The following is a 26,654-nucleotide window of genomic DNA, read 5'->3' as shown; positions in this document are numbered from 1 at the left end:
ATAATGCACTATTCCCTGTGTTCACTGTTCACTTTTATGGCTCAGATCAACACTGCTGACCTCGCACTGTTGCTCTGTACAGGGAGCAGGTGCACAGAAACAAAGTCTGGACCTAAAGAATATTAACAAACTAATGTGAAGCGGACTTGATAGAGTTCTCATTTGGAGTGGAAGACTATTTGGAGAGATGAACAGATTTTACTCCATACAAGCGGTGGAAGCACAGAATGGGACCAAAAGTAGGGAATCTTTCAGGTTTGTGTCGGAGGAGAGGAGGGATGTGAGGATAGAAGGTGAAGAGGAACAATCAGACCCGTTCTGTTCTCTCAGTGTCAGTAAGATCTCCTACACTGTCAGGTAAATGCTGCAAAGGAACTGCAAAAATATACTCAACTATGCACACAAATAGGCTGGCTCAAGACAAATTAACTGTAATCTTAATGCTAAATTGATTTAAAAATGTCTGCTTTTTATCTACAGCAGAGAATATTCAAATAAGACTGGTGCTAAAATATCGCTTATGTCCATTTGTGTGTGTGTGTGCGTGTGTGTGTGTGTGCTTTAGTGAGCGTGTAGGACCATGGTGGGACTTACCCTCCTACAGGAAGCGATGGACTCGTCAGATCCTCAATGATGTCTCCTTCCATGTAGACAGTGGGCAAATAATGGGCATACTGGGCAACTCAGGTTCACATTCCACTCGTTTCTAAGACCTAAATATTCTAAAATAACACAAAGTAATTATATTTCTATGAAGATGCATTAAAAATATGGTCATTCACTGATTCTTTTCAAATGCAAATAGCAGCATTTGCAAATGCATAACAGACCAAGAGTTGTTGTACTTTATGAACATAATGTTCAATATGAGTTTATTTGTGTGTGTTCGTCTGTGTGTGTGTTCACTTTGCATTACAAAGGCTCAGGGAAGACAACGCTGTTGGATGCCATCTCAGGAAGGATTGGAAACTATGGTACACTGCTGGGTGACATCTTCATTAATGGCAGAAAGCTGAAGAGAGAAGAGTATCAGGACTGTTTCTCCTACGTCCTGCAGGTAACACCCAACAAACATGTAAACATTCCTCAAAATACACACAGATCCTTATCATTCACAATCACAAAAATTACATTTCCTTAGACATTTCAGACTGGAGCTTCATGCTCAACAAACAAAATGGAAGTAACTTCAAAACTGCTCTTACACTTCCTCATTATCAAAAACTTTATTCAAGAGCCTGTATATAACTAAATAGCAGTTGGAGAGAAATTAAGAGCTTATTTTTGACTTAATTCACCTACATAAAAGTTTGTATGCTTTTAAGTTGCCGCATAGTTACACTAACTACCACAAATACTAGATCACAGACTCAATAAACATACTACTTTGCATAAACTACAGAAATGCTGCCCTGGCTTCTGTATGAAATTAACTTAAGACCCTTGATAGCCTCCTTATGCTCTAAATCTCTCAATGAGAAGTGGTCATGTGTATCCAAAGCCTGAATTAAAAACACTGGTTTAATACTGCATTTGCTTCCTTTTAAATCACATTTCTCTTCTTGCTGATAGCACCCCTCCTCTGCTCTCTAAGCCTCGTCATTAACTTCCACTGCTAAGCCATAGATGAGGAGCTGATATGAGCTCCTGATATTAAAGTCATTCAGATGAGAGAATAAAGAGGAGAGGGATTGGGAAGCAAGCCATGTGTTAATTGAGGCAAGCAGCAGGTTCAGCTGCTTGAAGTTGTGTGTGTGTAAGTGTGTTTGTGTGTGCATGCATATCTAAAGCAAAGGTGTATTACAGATGAGTTGTACAGGCATTCATGAACACATAAGTAAGAAGTGCACAGCTGAATGTGTCTTATATCAATTTATTTACAGGGTTGAGCCACAATTCCAGAGTAAAATATGAATGAAATCTGTATATTTTACCTGCAAATGAGTCATCAAGTCTCAAGATAAACTGTGGTTTTAATGAGTTATGCATATTCAAGAAGGAAAAACAGAGGCCTTTACATGTGCTTCTTGGCACAAATTATTGTAATTTCAGTAGTAGCATCATAGTTTTAATGTTTTCTCAATATAAATCCAGTATCTTGTTACTGGGGTGTTCTAATAGGTCATATAATTCTTTCTGGGTTTTTCATTGTCCATCAATGGATAATATACCATAGCTTTAGCACTAGAGATCTTAAATTCCAGTATTCAGAGGCACTCTCATGTAGGCTTAAGATATTTCTCTGATTCAACTTACTTTGCTCACATTAATGGCTCATTCTATTGTTCTAAATGATGAATCTTGGTTATGAGGTCATATTTTTATCAGGTCATCCTGTATGAGAGAAGATGGCTGAAAATGGGAAGCATCTTCTGAGTTCGTTCTTTGAGCTTATTAAGGAGCTTAAGGAGAAATGTATAGGAAAATACAAAGTCTGCTGGACTGTACCTCATCATTTTTGACCAATCACCCTACCAATAGGAACAGACTTGGGTTTTCTACATGGAGATCTGGACCAGAGTGGAACTAAAAGAGATAAATCAGTGAGGGGCACAGCAACAAGTAAACTTTGAGAAGATATTCTGTTTTTTAAATTGAAAACACAAAAACCCCTTTATACTTATTCCTAAAATAAAACTGTGAACTTTTTCCAGGACTATAATATGGCCTCTCTAGAGTAAGAAAGATTTCCACCACAAGCTAATGACTTTCTGATATAGATGCAGTAAGTGGCCACGTTTGCCTCACTGGATCTCTCATTTTGTGACTACTTCTCTTTTTAATTTGTTTTTTTGTACTATCTCTCTTTTCAAGAGTGATAACTTGCTGAGCTATTTGACAGTGGAGGAGACTCTGACCTACACAGCCCAGCTGGCTCTGCGGAAACACTCAGCTGAAGCAATCAAGAAAAAGGTGACTTGTTTAAACTTTCACCAGTCCTTTCATTTTATTTCTTTTCTCTCTTTAACTTAAACCTAATTTTTCTTTATAATTAAAGGAATAGAAATCTGAGAATTTATATTCACTAGTTTATTAGAATAACTTTTTTTTCTTGTCTGGATCTGTCCAGACCTAATTTTATCCAAAGTAAATCAGTCTGAAATTTTTCACAAGGTAGTAATACACAGAAATAACTCCATAAATAATTAGTAATAATCATGTACTTGTCATCTGGCTTTTGACCACTGGTTCGTATGTAGGTGTTGGCGGTGATGGCTGAGCTGAGTCTGAGTCATGTGGCGCACAGTGTTATTGGAGGTCGGGTTTTTCCAGGCATCTCTGGTGGTGAGAGGAGGAGGGTCTCCATAGCCAGCCAGTTACTTCAGGACCCAAGTAAGTTCCTCCTCTTAAGGGATGCACCTGAGAAGAGTTTTTTCCCAGAGGATTTATAACATATAACTTTGTAGAATAAGCTTTTATTACAGATTAAAATCACAATGATGAGGTGAACTAAGGTGAAATGCCACTTTATCCCTAAATTCTAAAGTCTTTACAGAAAAGATGTAAAATAGATAATAAGTAACATTAGTCAGAAGTTTAAGGCTTTGCACCACTAATCTATGGGACATAGATTATACAAAAAAAAGGTTGTAACTCAGTCTCAAAAAGATGCTCCTGAAAGAGGGTCACAATTATTCAAGTCTGTCTTGTAATAATAGTCAGAATTTCTTAGGAATGTAGTTTAGGACATGAGAGTCAACATGTACAGACCATGATAAAGTTTGAAGTTAACCTTAGGATTTACACATTTGACATAACGACTCAAAGTTTAATCTTTTTAGTATCAACTTCTAGACATTGCATGCCTAACACACTAACAAGTTTTTGATGCTACAATTCAGTTCAATACTTTATTTATCCCTGAGGAGCAATTTAAAAGGCATGAAGAATAGCATCATTAAAAGGACAGACAGAACATCAAACAAGATAAGGACATACAAAGAGCTAATAGCATACAGAAAGTGCTAAAATCAGAATACAACCATTCCACATAACTATCAGTGAGCTCTGCTGAAGTGCTATGTGCAGTAGGGTCAGGACTATGATATCTGAACAGAGTAGGGTCAGTGTTCAAGAGTTGGACTGCATTGGGGACAAAGGTGGACCTTCTCCTGTGTTCTGCAGCATGGACAGCCACTCAAAAGCAGAGTATAGAATGCATGAAGGGTCCTGTATAATCCTGCGAGCTGTGCGGATTGTTTGTTGGCTACAGGAGGTAGTCAGAGCGCCAACAGGGTATCCAATGATTTTAGAGCAAACAGTGGTGAGGTTGAGTAAGTGTGACTGCTTTTGCAAGACCAAGAGACAAAGAGAAAGTCAGCAATCTCTCAATGAAAGAACGATAAAAGCTCAAGAGAAGGTCTTTTTTCACTCTGAACAAGAAGATATTGTCTCCGGTGACACTTCTTAAGGATTTCCTCTGTGTTTGTGGAAAACCTCTGAAGGCCATTAAAGACTGTACCCAAATACTCCCCCACCACCTCCACAGGCTCCCGATAAATGGTAGTAGTAACAGCCTCTGCCAGATGTTTGCTTGAAAATATTGAATCTTAGTTAAACTAACCTGAAGACGGGCATCTTCACATTAGATGACAAAGTCCTGAGGAGTGGAACTACGGTGTAGGTTGGGACCAAAAAGCAGAGAGAGCAAGACAGTGTCATAAGCAAATCTGACCAGTTGACAATTTGGCTGAGTGGACCTGCAGTCATCAGTGTACACAATGTAAAGCAGAGGCAACAGGACACGGCCCTGCGGAGAGCTGGTGGAGGTGGGGAGGTTGTCAAAGTAGGAGCTGCATGATGAGCCTGGCAATAGCATCATCCACTCCTCTGCTGGCCCTGTATGCAAACTGCAGTCCATCAGTGGCTCAGTGATGGAATCTTTAACAATCCTCTCAATCACCTTCATCACCAAGGAGGTTAGGGCCACAGGCCTCAGGTCATTTAATGCCTTAGTAGGGCCCTTCTTGGGGATGGGAATCACCATTGAACATTTTCACTTCTGCGGCACTGTACTGCAGTTTATAGAAGTCTGGAACAGTTGCTGTAATATCCCCCTGCTGCTCAGCACAGAGCTTTAGGTTCTGCCCAGATGTTATCAGACCCACCGTCAGTGTTGGATTTTGTCCTCCTGAGGTCTCTCACCACCTCTTCTCTGCTGTAGGTGATGGTTGAATCACTAAGGTGAAATGTGTTTGAAGTTCTAAATTATTGTCCTTTTTGAATCTTGAGAAGAATGAGTTGAGATAGTTGGGTAAAGATATGTCGCAGCCATCAACCTGAATGGTTTTATGACTGGATGTTGTACAATTCACAGCTTCCATATTCTTTAGGCGCTGCCAGGTAGAACAGAGATTACCCTAGGTTAAGGAGGCCTCCGCTGTTCTTATAACCAAGCTTGGCCTTTATCACAAAGAGGAAATGTTATATTTGACCTACATAACACAAATGGCTGAAGTCATATAAACTTTAGAGAAACAACTGCTGTGGATTTTGTACCTAGAAGTGCTTTGGGAAGGACTCCTTTCTTTGACTATATAGGGTGGAGTAAATACAATAAGTAAAACTACTTACATACTACTCACTTACATTTCAAGACAGACTTGTGTCCTTACCCAACTTGCTTATCAGCTCATTATGTTTCACATATAAACTGCATGAAACAAGATTTTACTACTGAGAACAGAAGAAAGTTCCCCACATGGCCTGTCTCTCACCTCAAGAGTTTTAAAGTCTGCACTGGAAGAAAACAAAAGAATCTAAGTATAAGGGGACTAAAGAGAGGACAGAGACAGGGATGAAGGAGGAGATGGAGAAAAGTATTAAAGGACTGGGTTATCACACCATGAAAGGAATGAGCAGCAACCCACTTCAGTGTGTGCGTGTGTGTGTGTGTGAGTCTGTGCTCATCCCAGGTGTAGTTTATCAGGTCTGCGGTCCTCCAGGGAGGATGACGGGTCTTAGTCCTCATTCAGGATTAAATGGCTATGAACATACACACACAGGAACTCAGAGTCACGCACAGAGTAATGAGGAGTTCCCATTCGCTGCCTCTCCAATCAACCAGGAAATGAATTAATCTCACAATTAAAGCATCTGCTAATTCCACTCTGCTTTCATAATGCAAAGAGGCAATCTTTTAATTGTCCTAATTAGAGTAATTAACTAAAAATAAGAGAACTCACTTATCTTCACAAGTTAGCCCCACAGAGAGTCCCTCATGTGCCTCTTAATAAGATCATTTAAAAGTTTCCAACTTAGACAAAAAAAAAGTTACTGTCCTGCCTTTCCTTTCACTTGTGCTCAGTGTTTCGCTGTGTGACAATGACAGCAGTGAGGTCATTGGGATGGTGTTGTTGCAGGAGTGATCCTATTGGATGAACCAACCACAGGTCTGGACAGCATGACCGCCAATCAGATCGTGGTGCTGCTGGCAGAACTGGCCAGGAGGAACCGTATCATCATAGTAACCATCCATCAACCACGCTCCGAGCTATTCAGGGTGGGTTTCCAGATTAACTAGAGGAAAGAAAATAAGTGAATGACACTTGCTTTGAAAGACAGACATACATTTATTTATTTATTTGTCTGAACAACTGATGTCAAACATAAACTTCAGTATAACAAGGAATGGGGATTAAGGAGCAATGTAATTAATAAACATAGACTTGATAAACTGTTACAGTGAATAAATGGGCCAGTGGGAAGTGTTCATCTGTTATGAGACAGTAAAATACCAATTGAGAGGTATGTGTTGAGGTATTTGTTAATATTTCTTGGCCTCTCAGGTGTTCAGCAGGATAGCAATAATGAGCAGAGGAGAGCTGGTATTCTGTGGGCAACCAGAGGAGATGGTGGACTTCTTCAGCCAGTGTGGATATGAATGTCCAGAGTACTGCAACCCCTTTGATATATATGGTAATACACTCACATAGCTTGTTTAAACACATTTAAAAATTTATAATTTGCATTATGTGACAATATATATAAAGTATTTTTGTGGTAGCATCCACATTAAAATATTCAAACTGCATGATGTCTAACAGTTGACTTTACCTCGGTGGACACACGCAGCAGTGAGAGAGAAGCAGCCACTTTCAGCCGTATGCATGAGATCACTTCATCCTATCAGAATTCTGCCATCTACCAGAGCATGTTGGAAAAAATGAAGCAAAGTCTTCAGCAATCAGACAAGCCAGCCATCCCCTATAAGAGCAAAGAATCACCCAATGGTGCAGCCAAACTTGAAGTTCTGTTCAGGTCAGTACTAATGGAGTGTTCAGTTTCTTTAAAAGCTGAACTGGCATACTCGAAACTGATTTTTAACATACAACTGTATTAATGTCTTAATTGAGATCAAATGAGGCAGAGAAAGAATTATTATTTATTAATCATTTATTGTGACGGTCTGTTTATTCACGTGTGTTTTGTGTTTTAGGCGCACACTAAGAAACCTTTCCAGAGACAGGATGGGTGTTCTGATGCGTCTGTCCCAGAACCTGATATACGGTCTGTTTGTGGCCTTCTTCGTCATGCATTTAGATGATGATGTCACCAAGGGTGCAGTGCAGGACCGCATTGGCATCATCTATCAGTGTGTTGGTGCTTCACCCTACACTGGCATGCTCAACGCTGTTGCTCTCTGTGAGTTTCAGCACCAAACATCTGTGTATGAAGTGGGAAGACTTTTTACTTTTCTTGGCATTAAATAATCAGATTTAATTGGTTACTTGGTGACATTACAGTGTATCTAACTAGATCTGTCTGATAGCATCATCTTTTAAATATGTGCATGAGTTGGATTCAGGGACAAATTAGAAATTCTGAGGTGAGCGAGTACAATCACAAGTAATGTGCTACTTAACCTTTCGTCACGTAGGGTGCTTAAAACATCCTTATCTCAGCTGTGTGAGCTTGCTTATCTCCTGTACAGTAGGTGAAAGTGGTTTGCTGTCTGCATTATTTTTGTTTCCTCCAGCAAAAATATGTAAAGTGTAGATTTTGTGTAGTAAAAGTGCTTGAAACCTCTTGTACTTTCAGGCTCTCTTAGGTCAAAATACAAGATTAAGTAATGAATTGTGAATTTGATCAAAGAATTGATCTCTGGGTGATGTTCTGGTGGGAAAACTGGTTCTTGGACACTTTAACAGTATGAGATCACACAGTCTTGTAAATGGCATTGGTATTCCCTGAAAGCAGCTGCCTTTCTCAAAGGGATGATGCATCCTGTCACACTGCAAAAAATGTTCAGGAATGGTTTGAGGAGTACGCATTTCCAATTACAAAAAGAAAACATTTTAGTACTTTTTAAAGTGCTTTTTGGTAGACCTAAGAAAAGCCCTGCAGAAAATATTGGAATATATTTAGGGATAAATTATGTTTCTCCATCTAGAGCTCAGTGAACCTGAGCGCCTTCTTTTGTCTACAAACCTACAGTGCCTCTGCCACCTCATATTTAGCACATGTATGTGAGTGTCTCTATGACCGTGTCCTTGGTTTGCATTTATAACCGCTCCTGTGACATGTAATCACAAATATAAATGTTCACATATAAAGACAGAGAAAAAGCTACATAAAGTTAAATCTCAGCATTTGTACATCTCCACTGAACTGCAAGAACTAAAAGCAACATCACAGAATTGAGGATAGATGTCACAACTGTGTGAACTATTTCAGATTATGCCAAATTTACAGACTGTAATGCATGGTGTATCGTAAATTAGGTGATTTTATTTTTCCAAATAATTCTATAAGTAGCTGTGTTTTTAGAAGCTGTCATGCCCTGGGAAAATTTTTATCTAGCCTATTTGTTAATGTCATACAAAAATATAATTTATCGTTTCATTAATTCATATGGAAATTATAGCAGTTTATATGAATGATATTGACATATTTATTTTTATTAATATTTTTATATCTACATTAATTTAAGAGACAGAAACTAGGGACTGGAAATTTTATACTTATACTTTTGTGTGTGAAGGCTTGCTCTATTTTAATATGCAGAAAATGTTTTTAATATGTAAAGCACTTTGTGTTGCTGGTTGCATGAAAAGTGCTTTATAAATCAAATTTGATTTGAAGTTTTATATTGTTAAAAATCTTCTTCATGTACTAACTGAGCTTTATGGTTCTAGCTGACAGATACTGAGGATAGAAGAAGCAATAAAACCATAGACTAGGAAGAAATCAAATCCTTTTAGCACCCAACAGTCAGAGATAGTGATTGGTTTATCATCCTGACCTTGAATCTTATAGATAACGGCTGATAGAATAAACTGAAATGCATCTTTTAAAGAAATGGGTTAAATTAGTTAAGTAGAATGGCTGCCTGGACGCTTCTGGATAATTTTGGTTTTTATTGCAGTATTTTGAAAGATTGTATATTATGATGTAAGACATTCATCGTGCATGTGTCAATATACTGACAGTAAACTGCATAATGAAAAGTTCATAGTCGACTTAATCCCATATATTTGTCTTTCAGACCTAATTTCCCTACAGACTGTATTATTATTTCTCCTTTCTTTCACACTTATTACACAATACATTGAACTTTCTATCTTTATATCAACAGTTCCTGCATTACGAGCCATTGGTGACCAGGAGAGTCAGGACGGCCTGTACAGTAAATGGCAAATGTTTTTGGCCTACATTGTCCACATCCTGCCCTTCAGCATCCTGAGTGTCTTCATCTTTGCCTCCTTTCTTTACTGGTGGGTAAGAAATATAAAAAATAAAAAGCTGCAAATTTTCCTCATAAAGTGTTTTCATTTCATTTAATTATTTCATCTTCAACCTCGGTGAGAATTTAATAGGTCTTGTGTTGAGCACTGACTCTTTCTGCCTCCTGTTTGTCCCTGCTTGCTGCCCCTCTCTCAGGACGGTGGGGATGCATCCGGAGAGTTTGCGCTTCTTATGTTTCACTGCTGTAGTTCTAGTCCCACATATTATAGGTAAGCTGATGAGATGAAGAGCAAAACATTATTACTGCACACCTGCTTGTCCATGCAATGTTTTCTCACATGGACAAAGCACATACTTACAGCCTTCCACATTTATTTCAAAGGCAGAAATATTCATATCAGTTATGTTTATCTTTGACACAACACTGTTGCCAAGGTTTTGGTGCTTCAAAAATATTAGTACACCAATGTGCATATAAATTAGAAAAACCTTTTTATTGTCCCATTACCACAGTTTTTAGCTAGTAGTTGCATGTTTTCATTTTTATTCTGGTACATTTTCTCAGGTGAACTGCTGACTGTGGTGCTATTAGGGGTGGTCCAAGACCCTAACATGGTTAACACTGGAGTGGCTTTACTCAATATTGCAGGGATCTTGGTGGGATCTGGCTTCCTTAGGTGAGACCCACCCCATCAGTTTTTAGGTTTAAGTACCTTGATGCAAACCCATGTGGAACAGCTCCTTATTGACAGTGAAAGCATTATAGTGGCCAATGGTAACCTTCTTTTCTTCTTCCTCTCAACAGAAGCACTCAGCAGATGCCCCAAGTATTTCAGTGGCTCAGCTATCTGACCTTCCAGAAGTATAGCTGTGAGCTGCTCATAGTCACCGAGTTCCACGATCTTGAATTTACATGCAGTAAGTGGTCATGGCACCATCCTCTGTGTTAACCCTAAAATTATGAGGGATGCGTAATTATAATTATTTAATTGTTTATAGGTTTTAAATACCTATTATAACATGTATGAACTCAATGTCTATCTCTGGCAGTAGTTTTATGACTATAAATTGTCTGATCTAAAACGGTTGGCCTGACACTATTCAAGCTAGGGATACTGGTAATATTTTCCTTGTAGTAAATTCAAGTCTTGGACCACAATTAAAATTCACAAGAGAAGTACACAGTATGTTATAAAAGATTACAGAATATTATCAATAATATTTGCTACACTTCTGCAACAATGCTGAAAGAGTCAGAGCCAAATTCTGTTGATACTCTCATTAAGACTTATGCTGTGTAAGTTCAGTGTTCAAGGACACCTGGTAGGTCAGGTAGTAATTTGCCTTAGACAGCAAGGTTTTTCTTGTCTGTATAATTAAACTCGCAAGACATTTCTTTAAGTCTTTGCTGTGCTTTGTGTTGTTACAGATGTTACTAAACCCTTACCAGGAGCGTGTTTGGTCACTCAAGGGAATCAGATAATTGATGAAGGGTATCCTGGTGCTCTATCCCGATTCACATTAGACTTCATTCTCCTGTACTCCTTCCTCCCTGCCTTGGTTCTACTGGGTATAATTGGCTACAAGATCAGGGACAAGCTTGTGCGTCACTAAAACAAAAAACAAACAAACAAACAAAAAAAAAAGAAACATTGGCTTTTTAAAGCAGAAAGCTGAACTTTAGTTGAAATGGTCAAAACAGATTGACTGTATGATGTTCACAGTTCAGAAGTGATGGCCTACACTGAAGAACTGCGGCTCCAGCGGATCATACTTTCCTACTCTCAAAGAATACTTTTGTTAAAGCGCTTTACATTTTTAAGTATGAAGTCAGTCAGCTCTTCTGTTCAGCCACATGTAGATTTTAAGTTGCCTTAGACACAAAAAGGATAAGAATGCTGGTGTGTAATGGAAGATGGCACTAGATGTATTTCTTCAGCTTCCTCATTCTTTTTCCTTTAAACTCATTCATTCATTTAAAACACTGTCAAATTTGATGTCTTTTGTGATATTTTCACCTTAAACATGTAATTTCTTTATACATCATATAAGCTTTTATGGAATAATTTATGTGTATTCAGTCTTTAGTTGGTAGCAGCTTTCATTTCTCAGAAACTTGTATGACTTATTAAAGAAAGTGGATTTATGATTATATGTTAAATATTTATATATAATCAGTGCTTTCACACTAGTGTAACTGCTATTGTTGTCACTTTGTGAGTCCATCTCTGTATGAGTATATATCTGTGTGTCATAGTAAAGATTTGGTCCTGGAAATGCCTACTGCAGTGAAAACTACTACAATAGCAGTTCTACAGCAGGTGTTCACATAATTCTGTCAAATAGGTTTACCAAACACAATGATACAATTATGTAGCATTTAGTCATAAAACTTTACACATGTAAGGGTGATGAAGGCTTAGTTCTAAAATAGGCTTAGTCCCTCCCATGAGAACTGTGTACTTTGTAATTAATCAATGACTAGTGCGCAGTCATAGGGAAAAGAAAATTACTTTCTAAATGTCAAGTAGCATAAAGCTTAAATTAAAATTGCCCATGAATTAATGCCTATTTGAGTTAGTGTAATATGAGTATTTTGTTTAAATACTGTGACTGTAACGGGTCATTAATAGAAAATAAAGCTTGTAATAAAATACACTTGTTTATTTTTCTATAACAGATTTTATTAGTAGTAAAAAAAACAGTTATGTTCCGTTTGACTATGACCTCTCTGTATTTAAGAGATAAAGAAATTAATGAAAAAAATAATATATACTGTATGTACAATATAATGCGTTGTATGCATGTAATAAAGTTATCTGTCATGTGTCCAGCTCCAGCCCTTTCCATGACTTGGCGGCATTCTTTTTATACTGATCCAACTCCTGAAAACAGACAAAAACCAAGACAAAACATAATAATTATTCAACAGTGAAAAACTGCCATGAAAGATAACAGTGAAGCAACTATAAAAATTCAAACTGGTTCATAAGTAAGTAAACAAAGTTTTTGTCTTTCACTGACACAAATTAAGATACACAACAGACTGTTTATGATATCAACAACATATGAGATGATAACAGCACAGAAATTCAAACCTTCAAACTGTTTTAGATTTTGCCATCTAGGTGTTGGTGTGTGTTTTTCTTATATACACTTGTAATTACATTTGTTAGATTTCACTGTCCTACAAGTCACTTGGTACACTGTTCTCAGTTTACATCTAGTCAAAGAGGTTTATCACCTCTTTTCCTAACAGTTTTAAATTATAAAGGAGGTCAAAGGCCACTTTTCTTCCAATAGTCCAGACATACTTTTCAAAAAGCTGTGTTTTTTTTTTATTAAATTACCATCTGGTCTTTTTCATAAGATGGCAAGAATTCAGACCAATTACATCATGTATGATTCAATGGCAGAGCAAGTACGGCCACCATCAGCTGCGAGTCAGTCAGAGGTAACTCTGTGTGATTCATGCAGGACTTTAAAGGGGTACTACAGTTCAAGTGCCTGAGTGGCACCTAGGCAAGATGGTAAAAGGGCCACTAATCTCTGAGTTTATGACTCCAGTGTGTAAGTGTTATTGCAATCTGTTAATGAGATCAACACAGAAACACTACTAAAAGAGGTTACTATAGGACAACCTTTTGGTTGTGTAATGTCATTAAACCCAGGTAAACTTCTCATTTTTATGAAATGAAAAAAAAAATAGGTGAAATTCTCTATCCAGCAAATAAACTATAATATTTTTTTAAAGAGCACACACCTGAGGTTACCAAATTATAACAATGATTATAGAGTTGCCAGGATGGCAGAGAGCCCCCCCCCCCCCCACCAATCTGAGCTGCCAACTGGTGAAACTGGCCTTATGTCACACTGATCTCCTCCGTTTTATATTAAATGCCCTTATGTTTTATTATCTATCAAAACTTGCTTTCATTCACATGGGGGACAAGGGTCAGGGACACCAAGCAGAGATAAATGTAAAGGAATTTCTGACGGACACTGATTGGCCACCACACTACCAACTTTTAAGTCATAAATCTGACTGTACTCCGTTTATAACCATCTGTCTAAATGGTCTGTCTAAAATGATAATATTGTGTGCTCTGTTACAATGTTCACAAAACTAAAAAAGTAAAGAAATAAAAAACAAATATGTAATTGATGAAGATGCGTTACTTGATCTTTTTGGACTCTCATGGCATCAATCTGAGGCTCACTGTACTGTGGGTCTTTGGCTGGATCCTTTAGTTCTCTCTGGTCACTGGTACTCTGCAAAGACAAAGTCATTTATAAATGTCAATAATTGTCTGAAGGAGCTCTTTATCTTGTATTACACAAATAAAAATCCTACAGACTTTTACTGAAATGTGAGAGACTAAATAATTTTGTTTTGCAAAGCTGATAAAGTTGAAGGTAACGCCAAAGACTGAATTACCTCATGGGGAAAGACTCGTTCAAACACTTTCTTCCAGAGGTCCTTTGGGTTTTTTGCATGCAAAGAAGTTATATCCACATCAACAGTAGGAGGAGAGCCTTAATAAAGGAAATGTATATAAAACACAATATCACACACTTCTGTTCACATCAATAAATGCCATACCAGAGAATGGCTTAAAGTTCGATGTTTGTCTTTCAGCAAAGCACAACAGCAGCGCTTGTAATTTATCTAATGCATTACTGCTTTTGGCCACTCAGTAGTGCTGCGCTCACCTATTTGGCTGAAAGAGTCTGAGCCTGCTGGGATGATGAGAGGCTTGTTGGGATCACAGGACACCGTTTTCCTGAAGAAAAATAACACTATGAAAACCCAAAACAGTTTTTCTTTTTTGTTCCACATTACTGAGTCCTCCTCCTCTTTTATATCAACCAAAGTAGACCAAGTGACCAATATACCTCTCTGTAACCGAATACCTCAAACAACACCTCAAGCTGCAGCATTTAAAATAATCATACAGTTGAAAACTCTCTAAAATTGTTTTAACATTAATGTAACAATTACAGATGCATTAGATCTCACTAGTTTCAGATGAGGGCAACAAATAAACTGGCTACTAAAAGAAGAATTCATCTTGAATTCTTGAAAATATTTTCTTCAGGGCCTCTTTATCTTAAGACCCCCAAATAACTGCTGCAGATTACAACATTTTACATCATCCAAGTTAGATAAATATGAATTGAAATAAAAAAGAAAATCTAACTTTTATTTTTAGTGATGAAGTTAAAATAACAGTAAAACTTCATATTGGTGGTTCACTACAGCACTGTGTGATAATTGTGTTACTTTCCTTACCCTTTGTCTAAACCAAATGCCAGATGTGAGAAGAAGCTCTTGGTTTTTGACACAAGGCTCTCAGATTTGATGCTAGTAAACTACGGAAAAACAACAGACAGAATTACAGAAATAAACCATTTAAAGTAACCACAGACTTAAAAATAAAAAGAAAACATACACATTCTTTTCAGTCAAAACTTCTGAAAAATGTCAACTCTGTATGTTGCGTGTAATGTAGCAGCGCACTTACAATGAGAGAGGCTGCGTAGTAGTGGGCAATAAAACGCAATGTTTTACTAACCACTTTCTTCTTGTCAGAGTCTAATTCCTGAAACACAAGTGAAATACTCACTCTAAACAGGTCACATGTTAAACCAGATTCCAAGAAGACATTAAGAGATAAAAGTGGCTCTATTTTACATCTGAGTCCGAGCAAATCTTTTTTAACAACTTCTACAGTACCTGTCAAAAGTGTGGACACACTTTCTAATCAAATCTAATGGGAAAGTGTGTCCAAAGCAGTACACAACAAAACCTGTCATTCAGCCACCAACTGAACTGGTAATGTTGAAGCGTGTATCTTACCTGAAAGAGGTCATATTTGCTGCCAATGATGAGCAGAGGAACAGGAAACGGACTGATCAGTTCTTTGTCCTGTAGAAACAATCAGAGTTCAATTATCTGAAGAAAAAAAAAAAAACCCTTACACATATATCTTCTGTCAGCGAAATTAATACTTTAAGGTGGAAGGGGAGTTTGGTTCTTTCTTTTTTGGATAAAAATAGCTGTTTTACACCTTGTTTTTTAGTAGTAAAGTTTTCACATTTCCTTTTGACAAGGAGCAGTTTCTAAGAGCCTGAGACAAAAGTCATTCATGCAGTTGAAACACACATCAAAGATGCTACTATCCAAAGACTACATAAATACACTGGCCAGTCTAATTGGTCGTACAGGGTAGTCTTTGGGTAAGACACGCGCTGCAGGGGGGACTGGCGTCTGGTGTTTTGCACTGTGTTTGGACTTCTGTGCTTGCTGTGCCTGGGAGAAGACTTTATCCAACTGAGCTCGTGCAGCCTGCAGCAGCTTCTCCATGGTCCCCCACAGAGCGTTGGGTTTAGACAGGTCCAGAATGAGTATGACAGAAAGAGACCTAAGAAAAGACAGGAAGGATGCTGTGTTGTGGCAGGATACATATGGGAAGATGTTGCACATTTATTGTCATGACATCACTTTTAAGAGCATACTTATACTAAACATGCATGCTGAAGTCTAAAATATGTCATAGTGTCAAGCACTAAGCTTTTTAAATTACTACAGCTAAACAATTATTAAGAATGTGTTTAAGGGAGCCTACCTGATGCTGAGAGGAGTAATGGGTATCTGAACCAGGTCTGACAGAGAAGTCCCTCCTCCCAGCTCCCACAGGTGGGCTATATCTTTGGGCTGAAAGAGAAAACCACCAAACTATCAGTTATGTCATGCAAGTAATATATTATCTCCATTACTGCATACATCTTCTGTATTTCTTAACTATTTACTTAAAAGGACATGTATAGAGAGCAAGTAGTAGGTTTCAATAGATAGACATCAAGCCACCAACAGCTGCATGCAGAAGTCTGGGAACCCGTGACTTCTGGAGAACGAGGGCAATGGCTAAACCTTGCTCTGTTGATACTGCCCACTGTTGGTCTTGGAATATGTATAACAGTTTTATTCTGCCACTGAAGGCATCCTACTCCTGCCTCCACTGTCACACAGTTTTATACACTTTCTTCTACCAGTGAACTGTTCTCTGTGCCACTAGTTACAGCACAAATTTAATGGATGAGCCAATTCTTAATGGTTGGAGTTTTTTTTTTAATAAAATTCTTCTACTTTTTTTCATTTAACACCTTTCCTCAATGTTTGTTTACATATTCCTGTGGATTTCTTCTAATGACAATCTTTGATGTGCATGCTTGTACAGGTGTTGCTTGTGATGGAATTTCAGATCCTTGATATTTACTAAGTTATCTTGACCTTATGTTTTGACCATATCCCCTTAAACAATGCAAGGTCCAGCTACTCTGTGTCTGGGTTTCATCCTTGGAGGTGTTTGGAGGTGGGAGATCGAATGGTGACTTTAAGTCTTTTTACTAAGCTCTTCATAAGAGCTAACTTTTCACACAGCTCTTTAAAGCAATCACAACATATTGTTGCAATGTGCCATTATCCCTTTAAAGAATCATATCAAAGGGTCTGACAATGTGTCAACTTTTTTTGTTTGTAGTCTTACTGTGTTGTGTCCCCGGGCTCGTCTGCCAAAAGTGTATTCAAGTGCAAGAGTTGGCTTTGGTGGTTCATCCCTGGTGGATTAAAAATCAGTATTATTTAAGTGTAGCAACAAACTATATCAAAGAAAATTTACCTTCCAAACTTAGGGTACTGCCAGTCATACCTCTTTAAATGGAGATATTTTATTAGTGTGGATCATAAAATGTCAAGGTTAACGTTGGACACTCGAAGCCATTTATGTTTCAAACTGACACGTTTAACAGTGTATTGAGTAAATACGACAACAACAACAAAAACCTTCAGTTTAGGTCTGTAGACAGAATACTAAGATTAGACATGATATGTTAGGTGAGCATCCAGGCTACACATATGCTCACCTGTCAAGACATCTCAGCAGAATAGATGTTTTACCCTGAAAAACAAACCAACAAAAATTGACGAGGCTGAAGTTAGCTTCCGATTCGCAGCTTCCGATTCGCCAAAGGCGTAAAGGGCAATTCCACTTAATTTTTTAGACTTAACCCGTTTTAAACATGGTCCTATTAAAAAACTACAATACTTAACCTATCCAAATCTGGACTCAAATCTTCTAATCAGGATGTAGATTGATAAAAACACAGTTTGTGATTTGTGAAACCTTTATTCTATTTGTGAAAATGCAAAATAGCCTCATTTTATCTCATTTTTTGCATCTGGACCACATTAGACCTGGTCCTGTCGGAAAACTACAGCACTTAGACTCTTCAAACCTGGACTCAAATGTTCTACACAGCCCATTGATTCATAAAAACTCGGTCTCTGATTTGTGAAACCTTTATTCTATTTGTGAAAATGCAAATTACCCCCATTTTATCACATTTTTTCCATCTGGACCACATTAGACCTGGTCCTGTTGGAAAACTACAGTACTTAGACTCTTCAAACCTGGACTCAAATGTCCTTCAGAGTCCATAGATTCATAAAAACCAAGTCTCTGATTTGTGAAACCTTTATTCTATTTGTGAAAATGCAAATGAGCCTCGTTTTGTCACATTTTTGGCATCTGGACCACATTAGACCAGGTCCTGTTGGAAAACTACAGCACTTAGACTCTTCAAACCTGGACTCAAATGTTCTTCACAGCCCATAGATTCATAAAAAAGAAGTCTCTGATTTGTGAAACCTTTATTCTATTTGTGAAAATGCAAATGAGCCTCGTTTTGTTACATTTTTGGCATCTGGACCACATTAGACCTGGTCCTGTTGGAAAACTACAGCACTTAGACTCTTCAAACCTGGACTCAAATGTTCTTCACAGCCCATAGATTCATAAAAAAGAAGTCTCTGATTTGTGAAACCTTTATTCTATTTGTGAAAATGCAAATGAGCCTAGTTTATTCACATTTTTGGCACCTGGACCACATTAGACCTGGTCCTGTTGGAAAACTACAGTACTTAGACTCTTCAAACCTGGACTCAAATGTTCTACACAGCCCATTGATTCATAAAAACTCGGTCTCTGATTTGTGAAACCTTTATTCTATTTGTGAAAATGCAAATTACCCCCATTTTATCACATTTTTTCCATCTGGACCACATTAGACCTGGTCCTGTTTGAAAACTACAGCACGTAGACTCTTCAAACCTGGACTCAAATGTCCTTCAGAGTCCATAGATTCATAAAAACCAAGTCTCTGATTTGTGAAACCTTTATTCTATTTGTGAAAATGCAAATTAGCCTCGTTTTGTCACATTTTTGGCATCTGGACCACATTAGACCAGGTCCTGTTGGAAAACTACAGCACTTAGACTCTTCAAACCTGGACTCAAATGTTCTTCACAGCCCATAGATTCATAAAAAAGAAGTCTCTGATTTGTGAAACCTTTATTCTATTTGTGAAAATGCAAATGAGCCTAGTTTTGTCACATTTTTGGCACCTGGACCACATTAGACCAGGTCCTGTTGGAAAACTACAGCACTTAGACTCTTCAAACCTGGACTCAAATGTTCTTCACAGCCCATAGATTCATAAAAAAGAAGTCTCTGATTTGTGAAACCTCTATTCTATTTGTGAAAATGCAAATGAGCCTAGTTTATTCACATTTTTGGCACCTGGACCACATTAGACCTGGTCCTGTTGGAAAACTACAGTACTTAGACTCTTCAAACCTGGACTCAAATGTTCTACACAGCCCATTGATTCATAAAAACTGGGTCTCTGATTTGTGAAACCTTTATTCTATTTGTGAAAATGCAAATTACCCCCATTTTATCACATTTTTTCCATCTGGACCACATTAGACCTGGTCCTGTTGGAAAACTACAGCACTTAGACTCTTCAAACCTGGACTCAAATGTCCTTCAGAGTCCTTAGATTCATAAAAACCAAGTCTCTGATTTGTGAAACCTTTATTCTAAGTTTGGCATCAAAACCTCAGTGCAGTGCTATATGAAAGTGGTAAAAAAAACAAACTTTTTTGTCGGTAAACTTCGCATGTTAATGTACCTTTTGACAAACACACACACGCACACACACACGCAGACACACATACACGCACACACCTATACACACACACACACACATATATACTGTACATATCGTTAAAATCTATTCTTCATTGTTGCTATAGTTAACTACACTAAAGACTAAGCCCATAAATAATTTGGCTAAAAAGATTATAAGCCTATTTAGAGTCTACGGAGCCCGTCTAGTGTCAGTGGTGAAAAAAAACTTGAAGCAGTGTCATATTTCAATCAGCGCACTACAAGCGCACTGAGTCTTATCTCAGTGTAACATAGCCTAAATAGTCATTTTGTAGTACGCTGATTGAAATATGACACTGCTTCAAGTTTATAAAGAAATTACTTGGAAGAATCCACTTGACTTACCTGACAGCAGCGGGTCATGCGTCCGAGCTCATCATTCAACTGAAGTCCAAGCTCTCCGCAGATGTCCATGCGCACAATTCGCGCGCACCGTTTGCAAAACAGAGAGCACGGTTTCATAATCTGTGCTAACGGGTTGTTAAACTGTGAGCACGGTTTCATAATCTGTGCTAACGGGTTGTTAAACTGTGAGCACGGTTTCATAATCAGCGTGCACGGAATCCTACCGGTCTTTATTTTTTTCACCACTGACACTAGACGGGCTCCGTAGACTCTAAATAGGCTTATAATCTTTTTAGCCAAATTATTTATGGGCTTAGTCTTTAGTGTAGTTAACTATAGCAACAATGAAGAATAGATTTTAACGATATGTACAGTATATATGTGTGTGTGTGTGTGTGTATAGGTGTGTGCGTGTATGTGTGTCTGCGTGTGTGTGTGCGTGTGTGTGTTTGTCAAAAGGTACATTAACATGCGAAGTTTACCGACAAAAAAGTTTGTTTTTTTTACCACTTTCATATAGCACTGCACTGAGGTTTTGATGCCAAACTTAGAATAAAGGTTTCACAAATCAGAGACTTGGTTTTTATGAATCTAAGGACTCTGAAGGACATTTGAGTCCAGGTTTGAAGAGTCTAAGTGCTGTAGTTTTCCAACAGGACCAGGTCTAATGTGGTCCAGATGGAAAAAATGTGATAAAATGGGGGTAATTTGCATTTTCACAAATAGAATAGAGGTTTCACAAATCAGAGACTTCCTTTTTATGAATCTATGGGCTGTGAAGAACATTTGAGTCCAGGTTTGAAGAGTCTAAGTGCTGTAGTTTTCCAACAGGACCTGGTCTAATGTGGTCCAGATGCCAAAAATGTGACAAAACGAGGCTAATTTGCATTTTCACAAATAGAATAAAGGTTTCACAAATCAGAGACTTGGTTTTTATGAATCTATGGACTCTGAAGGACATTTGAGTCCAGGTTTGAAGAGTCTACGTGCTGTAGTTTTCAAACAGGACCAGGTCTAATGTGGTCCAGATGGAAAAAATGTGATAAAATGGGGGTAATTTGCATTTTCACAAATAGAATAAAGGTTTCACAAATCAGAGACCCAGTTTTTATGAATCAATGGGCTGTGTAGAACATTTGAGTCCAGGTTTGAAGAGTCTAAGTACTGTAGTTTTCCAACAGGACCAGGTCTAATGTGGTCCAGGTGCCAAAAATGTGAATAAACTAGGCTCATTTGCATTTTCACAAATAGAATAAAGGTTTCACAAATCAGAGACTTGGTTTTTATGAATCTATGGACTCTGAAGGACATTTGAGTCCAGGTTTGAAGAGTCTACGTGCTGTAGTTTTCAAACAGGACCTGGTCTAATGTGGTCCAGATGGAAAAAATGTGATAAAATGGGGGTAATTTGCATTTTCACAAATAGAATAAAGGTTTCACAAATCAGAGACCGAGTTTTTATGAATCAATGGGCTGTGTAGAACATTTGAGTCCAGGTTTGAAGAGTCTAAGTGCTGTAGTTTTCCGACAGGACCAGGTCTAATGTGGTCCAGATGCAAAAAATGAGATAAAATGAGGCTATTTTGCATTTTCACAAATAGAATAAAGGTTTCACAAATCACAAACTGTGTTTTTATCAATCTACATCCTGATTAGAAGATTTGAGTCCAGATTTGGATAGGTTAAGTATTGTAGTTTTTTAATAGGACCATGTTTAAAACGGGTTAAGTCTAAAAAATTAAGTGGAATTGCCCTTTACGCCTTTGGCGAATCGGAAGCTGCGAATCGGAAGCTAACTTCAGCCTCGTCAAAAATTGTGAGCTTAAGCTGTCGTTTGTTACAGGCATGAGTTAGAGTGTGTACAGTTTTTCATATGTTGTATTTGGTTTGACATTATGCTAAACAAACCCCAGCCTTGCTCCCCATCAGAAACACGCTTCGCTTGCTGACTGTCTCTCCCCGGTCCTCCTCCCCATCTCCGCCGCCCCGACTCTGGACCTCCGCCGCAGCCAGCTCCCACAGTGTGTCTGAGCTGGCGAATAAATGACAAAAACTTCGCGTCGTTCTAAAGACAAACATACTGTTTATGTTTATTCAACACCCTATATGGTTCTAAAACACAATACACTATGACTCACCTTACTTTCGGCATGAACCTTGAATATCAAGCTGACGCTAGCTAAACAGTAGGAACAGAACAGTGAAGCGTTGCCAGAGTAACGGTGGTTCTTCTTCTGGTGTTTATTGGTGGTTGGTAAACAACGTTGTGGTACATTACTGCCACCATCTGGTAGATTAAGTAAAAAAAAAGCCCAATTTAAACAAAATAAAAAACAAAACACCCAAGTGCGTTTATCGTTGATATTCTTTTAATCAGACGACATACTGCCAGATAACGAAATATAATTTTATAATATACATCTCCTAAACTGTTTAATTAAATGTCTGCAACTTCAAACTGCACCTTTGTCCTCTGTTTGTTAATCTTTATCCATTGGTTGGTATTTCTTCCATTTGATCAAAAAATGTCATTTATTCTTGATTGGAAAATTCAGATATGCCTAAGCCATTTTTACGCATCTTATTCTTTTATATTTTGTTTCTTCCAGTTCACCCAAACAATTTTCCTTTGAATTCTATAAAGCTGTTGTCCTTTTCTCGTCTTATTGCTTTTGACATCTTTTCTTCATTCTACTCTTAATAATACTTTGTATTTCTATTTTACTATAGCTCACTGTTAAATCAATAGAGTAACGTTGCTTCTTTATTTTTTCAGTTCCATCTTTCTGCACATTACAGGAAATGTAGTGCATTCAATGAGCATGTCACCTCTGTAATAACTCCCTTAAGCAAAATTCAGTTGATATATTTTTTTAAAATATAAAATCTCTGCCTTTTAACCTTCCAAAAGATCACAACTTTATTACTGACAGTCCAATGAAATACAATCAGTGCTTTTTAAAGAAGATGCTGTCATCCATTTTATCAGACCTTTAAAGAGTCATGGTCCAATCATTAATTTTAATTTTTCAGCAAATAAACAAACTTACACCAGTTGGTTTAGAAATGTAAGCTACAAAAAAAAAATCAATGGACCATACACTAATATATATATATATATATATATATATATACACACACACACACACACACATATATTTATAATATAATGAAGTACTGTAAATGAAATTATGGCATGTTTACAGTATAGGCTTCTTGAAGGAGAATGGAGATCCGTGTTGAATCACAAGCAGTCTTTTGTTCATGAACTGATGATCTTTCAAATATGTTTGCTGTGGAGGTCATGAACCACTTGAAATGGTGTTCAGAAAAATCCATTAAACTGCAAAGCAAGATTATGGTTGATAGTCTCTTTATCACACAATCTGTCATGTCTTTTTCCGTGGTTCATCACAATACGGTACATTTTCCAGCAGGAGGCTCTCTCTGGGTCGAAGCACTGTCAGATATAGGAAGGATGAGGGAAAAAATGCAATGTAATATTAGGGAAAACCATCAAAATATGTCAGAAAAGTTTTCATTTCTGTTTTTTCATATGCTGTATACTTTCAATGTACAAACTGCTTTAGTTTGACAGCAGTTTTTTAAAAATATATTCAGCCAAGAGAACTGAAAAGTCATACAGAGCTTGTTTTCTTCAACATGTTCCATTTGTAGAACGGCCTGTCGAAGAACAGTTTCCACATCTGAGCCCATCTTAATCATCTGTTAAAAACACAAAGTAGCATTTCATGATGTATAGGATAAACTGATTATAAGAGAGTTGGGATCTAGCTTTACCCAAAAGTTTTCTGTATTAATCTTTTTTTTATTAGCATTTTGAGATGACAATAGGTGAACAACTTGCATAAAGATCCAAGCTAACCTCATAACAGTTGGGTTGCCTTACTTTCTGCATGTAACTTGTTAGTTATAAGAGTTGCTGTTGGTTGAAAAGTACCTAAACCATCCATCTGTACAAATTTTATGCAAAATATTCAAGATGGTTGAGGACATATCAACTCTTCCCTCCTCCTACAATGTTTGACAAGTAATATCCAACACCACTTATAAGAAGACAAGGCTGCAGCCTTAAGAAAATTGGTGAAGCAAAGAAATTCAGACTCCAAAGCAATAATAAATTATAGTTGTTTGTGAACATACTTTTAAAAATAAAAACTGCAATTAGGTTAACAAGAATTGTGTAATCTGACATATTAGCAATAGTGCTGACATAAAGTGGCTATTGTACCTTCTGAATGTTTTCTTCTGATGTCTCATCTTTGTTTTTCCGGAACTCCTCATTGATCTTTACTCTTGCAGCTTTGACAAAGAAAACATCTGCATTAAATGACTGCAGAGCATACATCTAAACTCATGACTGGTAAGTTTGTTAAACACCATGCCTCTTGTCACATTTTTTTTCAGTTAGCAAAACAATCTGCTGCTTAACTCACCAGTCAGTGCCCTTTCATCATCCCTGAACACAGCCATCCTCGTTCTGTGCAGCGATTTGAACACGTTTAGGACCTGCATGTATACACATAGTCAGCTTGTAGCTACCCCTGAGACTTGACAGCTGTTACATGAACTGAAAGAGCAATATCGCGTTATTAGCTATATCCAATGATTTAAGCTACTTCATCTAAAATAAAAAAATAACTAGATTATCTAGACTCAGCTAAAGGTGCTTAAACGAAACACTGCTTTAAAATTATTATTGTAATACGACATGTCCCATCCTCACCTTCAAACGAGTCCCCATGTTGAGCTCTTTACTCACTTCCGCTGCACGTAGGCGTAAGAAGGAAAAGACCAATGTTGACCAATCAACGTAGACTTACGTGTTTTAGTGGCCAATCAGCGTTTAGTGTATTTTTACTGAACCGAAAGCGGCTCTAAACCCGCACTCGCAAAGCCTTCCACTTAACTGCGCCAATATGGCTGATGAAACAGCGAAGGCGCAGGTAGCGAAACCTAGCGAAGACACTATATTTGGAAAAATTGTACGCAAAGAGATTCCTGCTAACCTAATATACGAAGATGACCAGGTATGCACTGAAAACGTTCACTCATGGGCTAATTTTAATGCGGCTCGGCTGCACTCCCTACATTAAGCTAATGCTAGCCCCATGCTAGGTTTGCATAAACGATATGAGGTTTGTTATTAACATGCCATATGTAAGTTACTAATAGCAGAATAAACCAACCCAGAAAATAAAAGTGTACAAATTTCAGAGATGGCACAGTTAATCCCAATTAGTAAAGTTTATTTGAAAACTGGCTTCTGTGCGCGGTTAAGTTTTTCTGCATGGTTTATGTCACTGCACATGTCTCCTTTGCTACCACTTGGCATCTGTAGTTGGCTCACCAGACTGATAAGGTCCGATTGCAGGCTGCAGTTTGAAGCGTCTGTCATGGGCTTGTGTGCATTCACATTTAGTAGAGTATGCATAACGCATTGAGATAGCATTCTTGTGTGTTGGGTCTGTTGTCATTAATAGCAAGTAACATCTATTAGACACATTTTGACATTTTAAGATATACGAAGTATTTTGATCTTGAACCGTCAGTGGTGCAGTTTTCCATTTAGTGTCTTAAAATCATCAACTTTGAGTTAGCATTTGTAATTGTATTAACATCCAGCAAAGAAAGCTGCCTTTCATATTTTTACAGTATTACTTACTAATGTTTTTGCACATTCACAATTTGTCCTTTTTTCTATTTCTTTTATTTCTTTTTCAGTGTGTTGCCTTCCCCGATATTTCTCCTCAAGCCCCCACACACATTCTAGTTGTCCCAAAAAAGCCCATTGTTCAGCTGTCACAAGCCGAGGATAGTGATGCTGCAGTAAGTATGACTGAGCTTTACTCAAACAGCTTTCTGACACTTACCACTAGAGGGAGCCATTTACTGCAACTTTATCTGAACTACATTTTAATCAGTGATAGCTTTCTCATGTATTTTTTGCTCTCTATTATTTAGCAATTCTCTCTCTGTTTTTTAGTTGTTGGGCCACATGATGTTAGTCGCAAAGAAGTGTGCTCAAGATGCAGGTCTGTCTAAAGGTTACAGGATTGTCATCAATGATGGACCGGATGGTGGTCAGTCAGTCTACCACATCCACATCCACGTTCTGGGAGGACGCACTATGGGGTGGCCCCCTGGCTAATCTCCATCTACTTGCACAAACCACTTTGCCATCTTAACATCTATTGTCTGACATGTATTACTGTCTGTTGAATGTGAAACAACACAAACAAAAATTCATCAGTGATATTAAAGTTCACAACAACAAAGATTCTTCCTTGTCTTTCTTACACCAAGCTGTTAAATGCCTTTATTTTTTTAAATCTGGGGGCAGCCTGAATTTGTGCATGCTGTTTGGATTTCAGGTCATGTCTTTTACAAACTTACATTTTAGGAAAGAACCAGTTTGCTTCCTCTGTAAGGAGATCTATCAGTGCAGCTGAAAATTTTTATTCAAAAAGTCATATGCATCTCAGTTTTCAGTATTAGATCCCCGATACTGAGATTTTAGTTGATCTA

At 37.7% G+C, this 26,654-nt stretch overlaps 4 protein-coding genes across 5 annotated transcripts; 2 read left to right on the top strand and 2 right to left on the bottom strand.

Moving 5' to 3' along the window:
- Nucleotides 1-29: 29 nt before the first annotated feature.
- abcg5 (ATP-binding cassette, sub-family G (WHITE), member 5) lies at nucleotides 30-12,520 on the top strand. Its single transcript, XM_042009625.1, has 14 exons — nucleotides 30-357; nucleotides 566-687; nucleotides 921-1,057; nucleotides 2,815-2,913; nucleotides 3,201-3,333; nucleotides 6,363-6,502; nucleotides 6,789-6,918; nucleotides 7,047-7,260; nucleotides 7,439-7,644; nucleotides 9,578-9,716; nucleotides 9,883-9,956; nucleotides 10,253-10,364; nucleotides 10,493-10,605; nucleotides 11,117-12,520. Exons 1-14 carry the CDS (start codon nucleotides 188-190, stop codon nucleotides 11,299-11,301), a joined length of 1,974 nt encoding a protein of 657 aa, XP_041865559.1. The 5' UTR covers nucleotides 30-187; the 3' UTR covers nucleotides 11,302-12,520.
- On the bottom strand, nucleotides 12,463-22,332 carry dync2li1 (dynein, cytoplasmic 2, light intermediate chain 1). Of its 2 annotated transcripts, none has more exons than XM_042009628.1 (13): nucleotides 22,244-22,332; nucleotides 22,014-22,137; nucleotides 17,614-17,648; nucleotides 17,238-17,307; nucleotides 16,317-16,405; nucleotides 15,914-16,112; nucleotides 15,548-15,616; nucleotides 15,213-15,290; nucleotides 14,981-15,060; nucleotides 14,401-14,471; nucleotides 14,126-14,223; nucleotides 13,867-13,959; nucleotides 12,463-12,572 (listed from the first exon to the last, which is right to left on the bottom strand). In XM_042009628.1, exons 1-13 carry the CDS (start codon nucleotides 22,255-22,257, stop codon nucleotides 12,510-12,512), a joined length of 1,083 nt encoding a protein of 360 aa, XP_041865562.1. In that variant the 5' UTR covers nucleotides 22,258-22,332; the 3' UTR covers nucleotides 12,463-12,509. The 2 variants fall into 2 exon arrangements, with proteins under 2 accessions (XP_041865562.1, XP_041865561.1); XM_042009627.1 differs by having other exon boundaries at nucleotides 22,014-22,170; nucleotides 22,244-22,272.
- Nucleotides 22,333-22,474: 142 nt separating this feature from the next.
- On the bottom strand, nucleotides 22,475-24,923 carry lyrm7 (LYR motif containing 7). Its single transcript, XM_042010388.1, has 5 exons — nucleotides 24,853-24,923; nucleotides 24,563-24,635; nucleotides 24,358-24,428; nucleotides 23,750-23,831; nucleotides 22,475-23,565 (listed from the first exon to the last, which is right to left on the bottom strand). Exons 1-5 carry the CDS (start codon nucleotides 24,868-24,870, stop codon nucleotides 23,495-23,497), a joined length of 315 nt encoding a protein of 104 aa, XP_041866322.1. The 5' UTR covers nucleotides 24,871-24,923; the 3' UTR covers nucleotides 22,475-23,494.
- A 75-nt stretch (nucleotides 24,924-24,998) lies between these two features.
- On the top strand, nucleotides 24,999-26,406 carry hint1 (histidine triad nucleotide binding protein 1). Its single transcript, XM_042010239.1, has 3 exons — nucleotides 24,999-25,156; nucleotides 25,851-25,955; nucleotides 26,113-26,406. Exons 1-3 carry the CDS (start codon nucleotides 25,046-25,048, stop codon nucleotides 26,275-26,277), a joined length of 381 nt encoding a protein of 126 aa, XP_041866173.1. The 5' UTR covers nucleotides 24,999-25,045; the 3' UTR covers nucleotides 26,278-26,406.
- The last annotated feature ends 248 nt before the right edge of the window (nucleotides 26,407-26,654 follow it).

This window comes from Melanotaenia boesemani, chromosome 16 (assembly GCF_017639745.1).
Source record: "Melanotaenia boesemani isolate fMelBoe1 chromosome 16, fMelBoe1.pri, whole genome shotgun sequence".
NCBI classification, from domain to species: domain Eukaryota; kingdom Metazoa; phylum Chordata; class Actinopteri; order Atheriniformes; family Melanotaeniidae; genus Melanotaenia; species Melanotaenia boesemani.
This window is presented reverse-complemented; position numbering and strand designations above follow the sequence as displayed.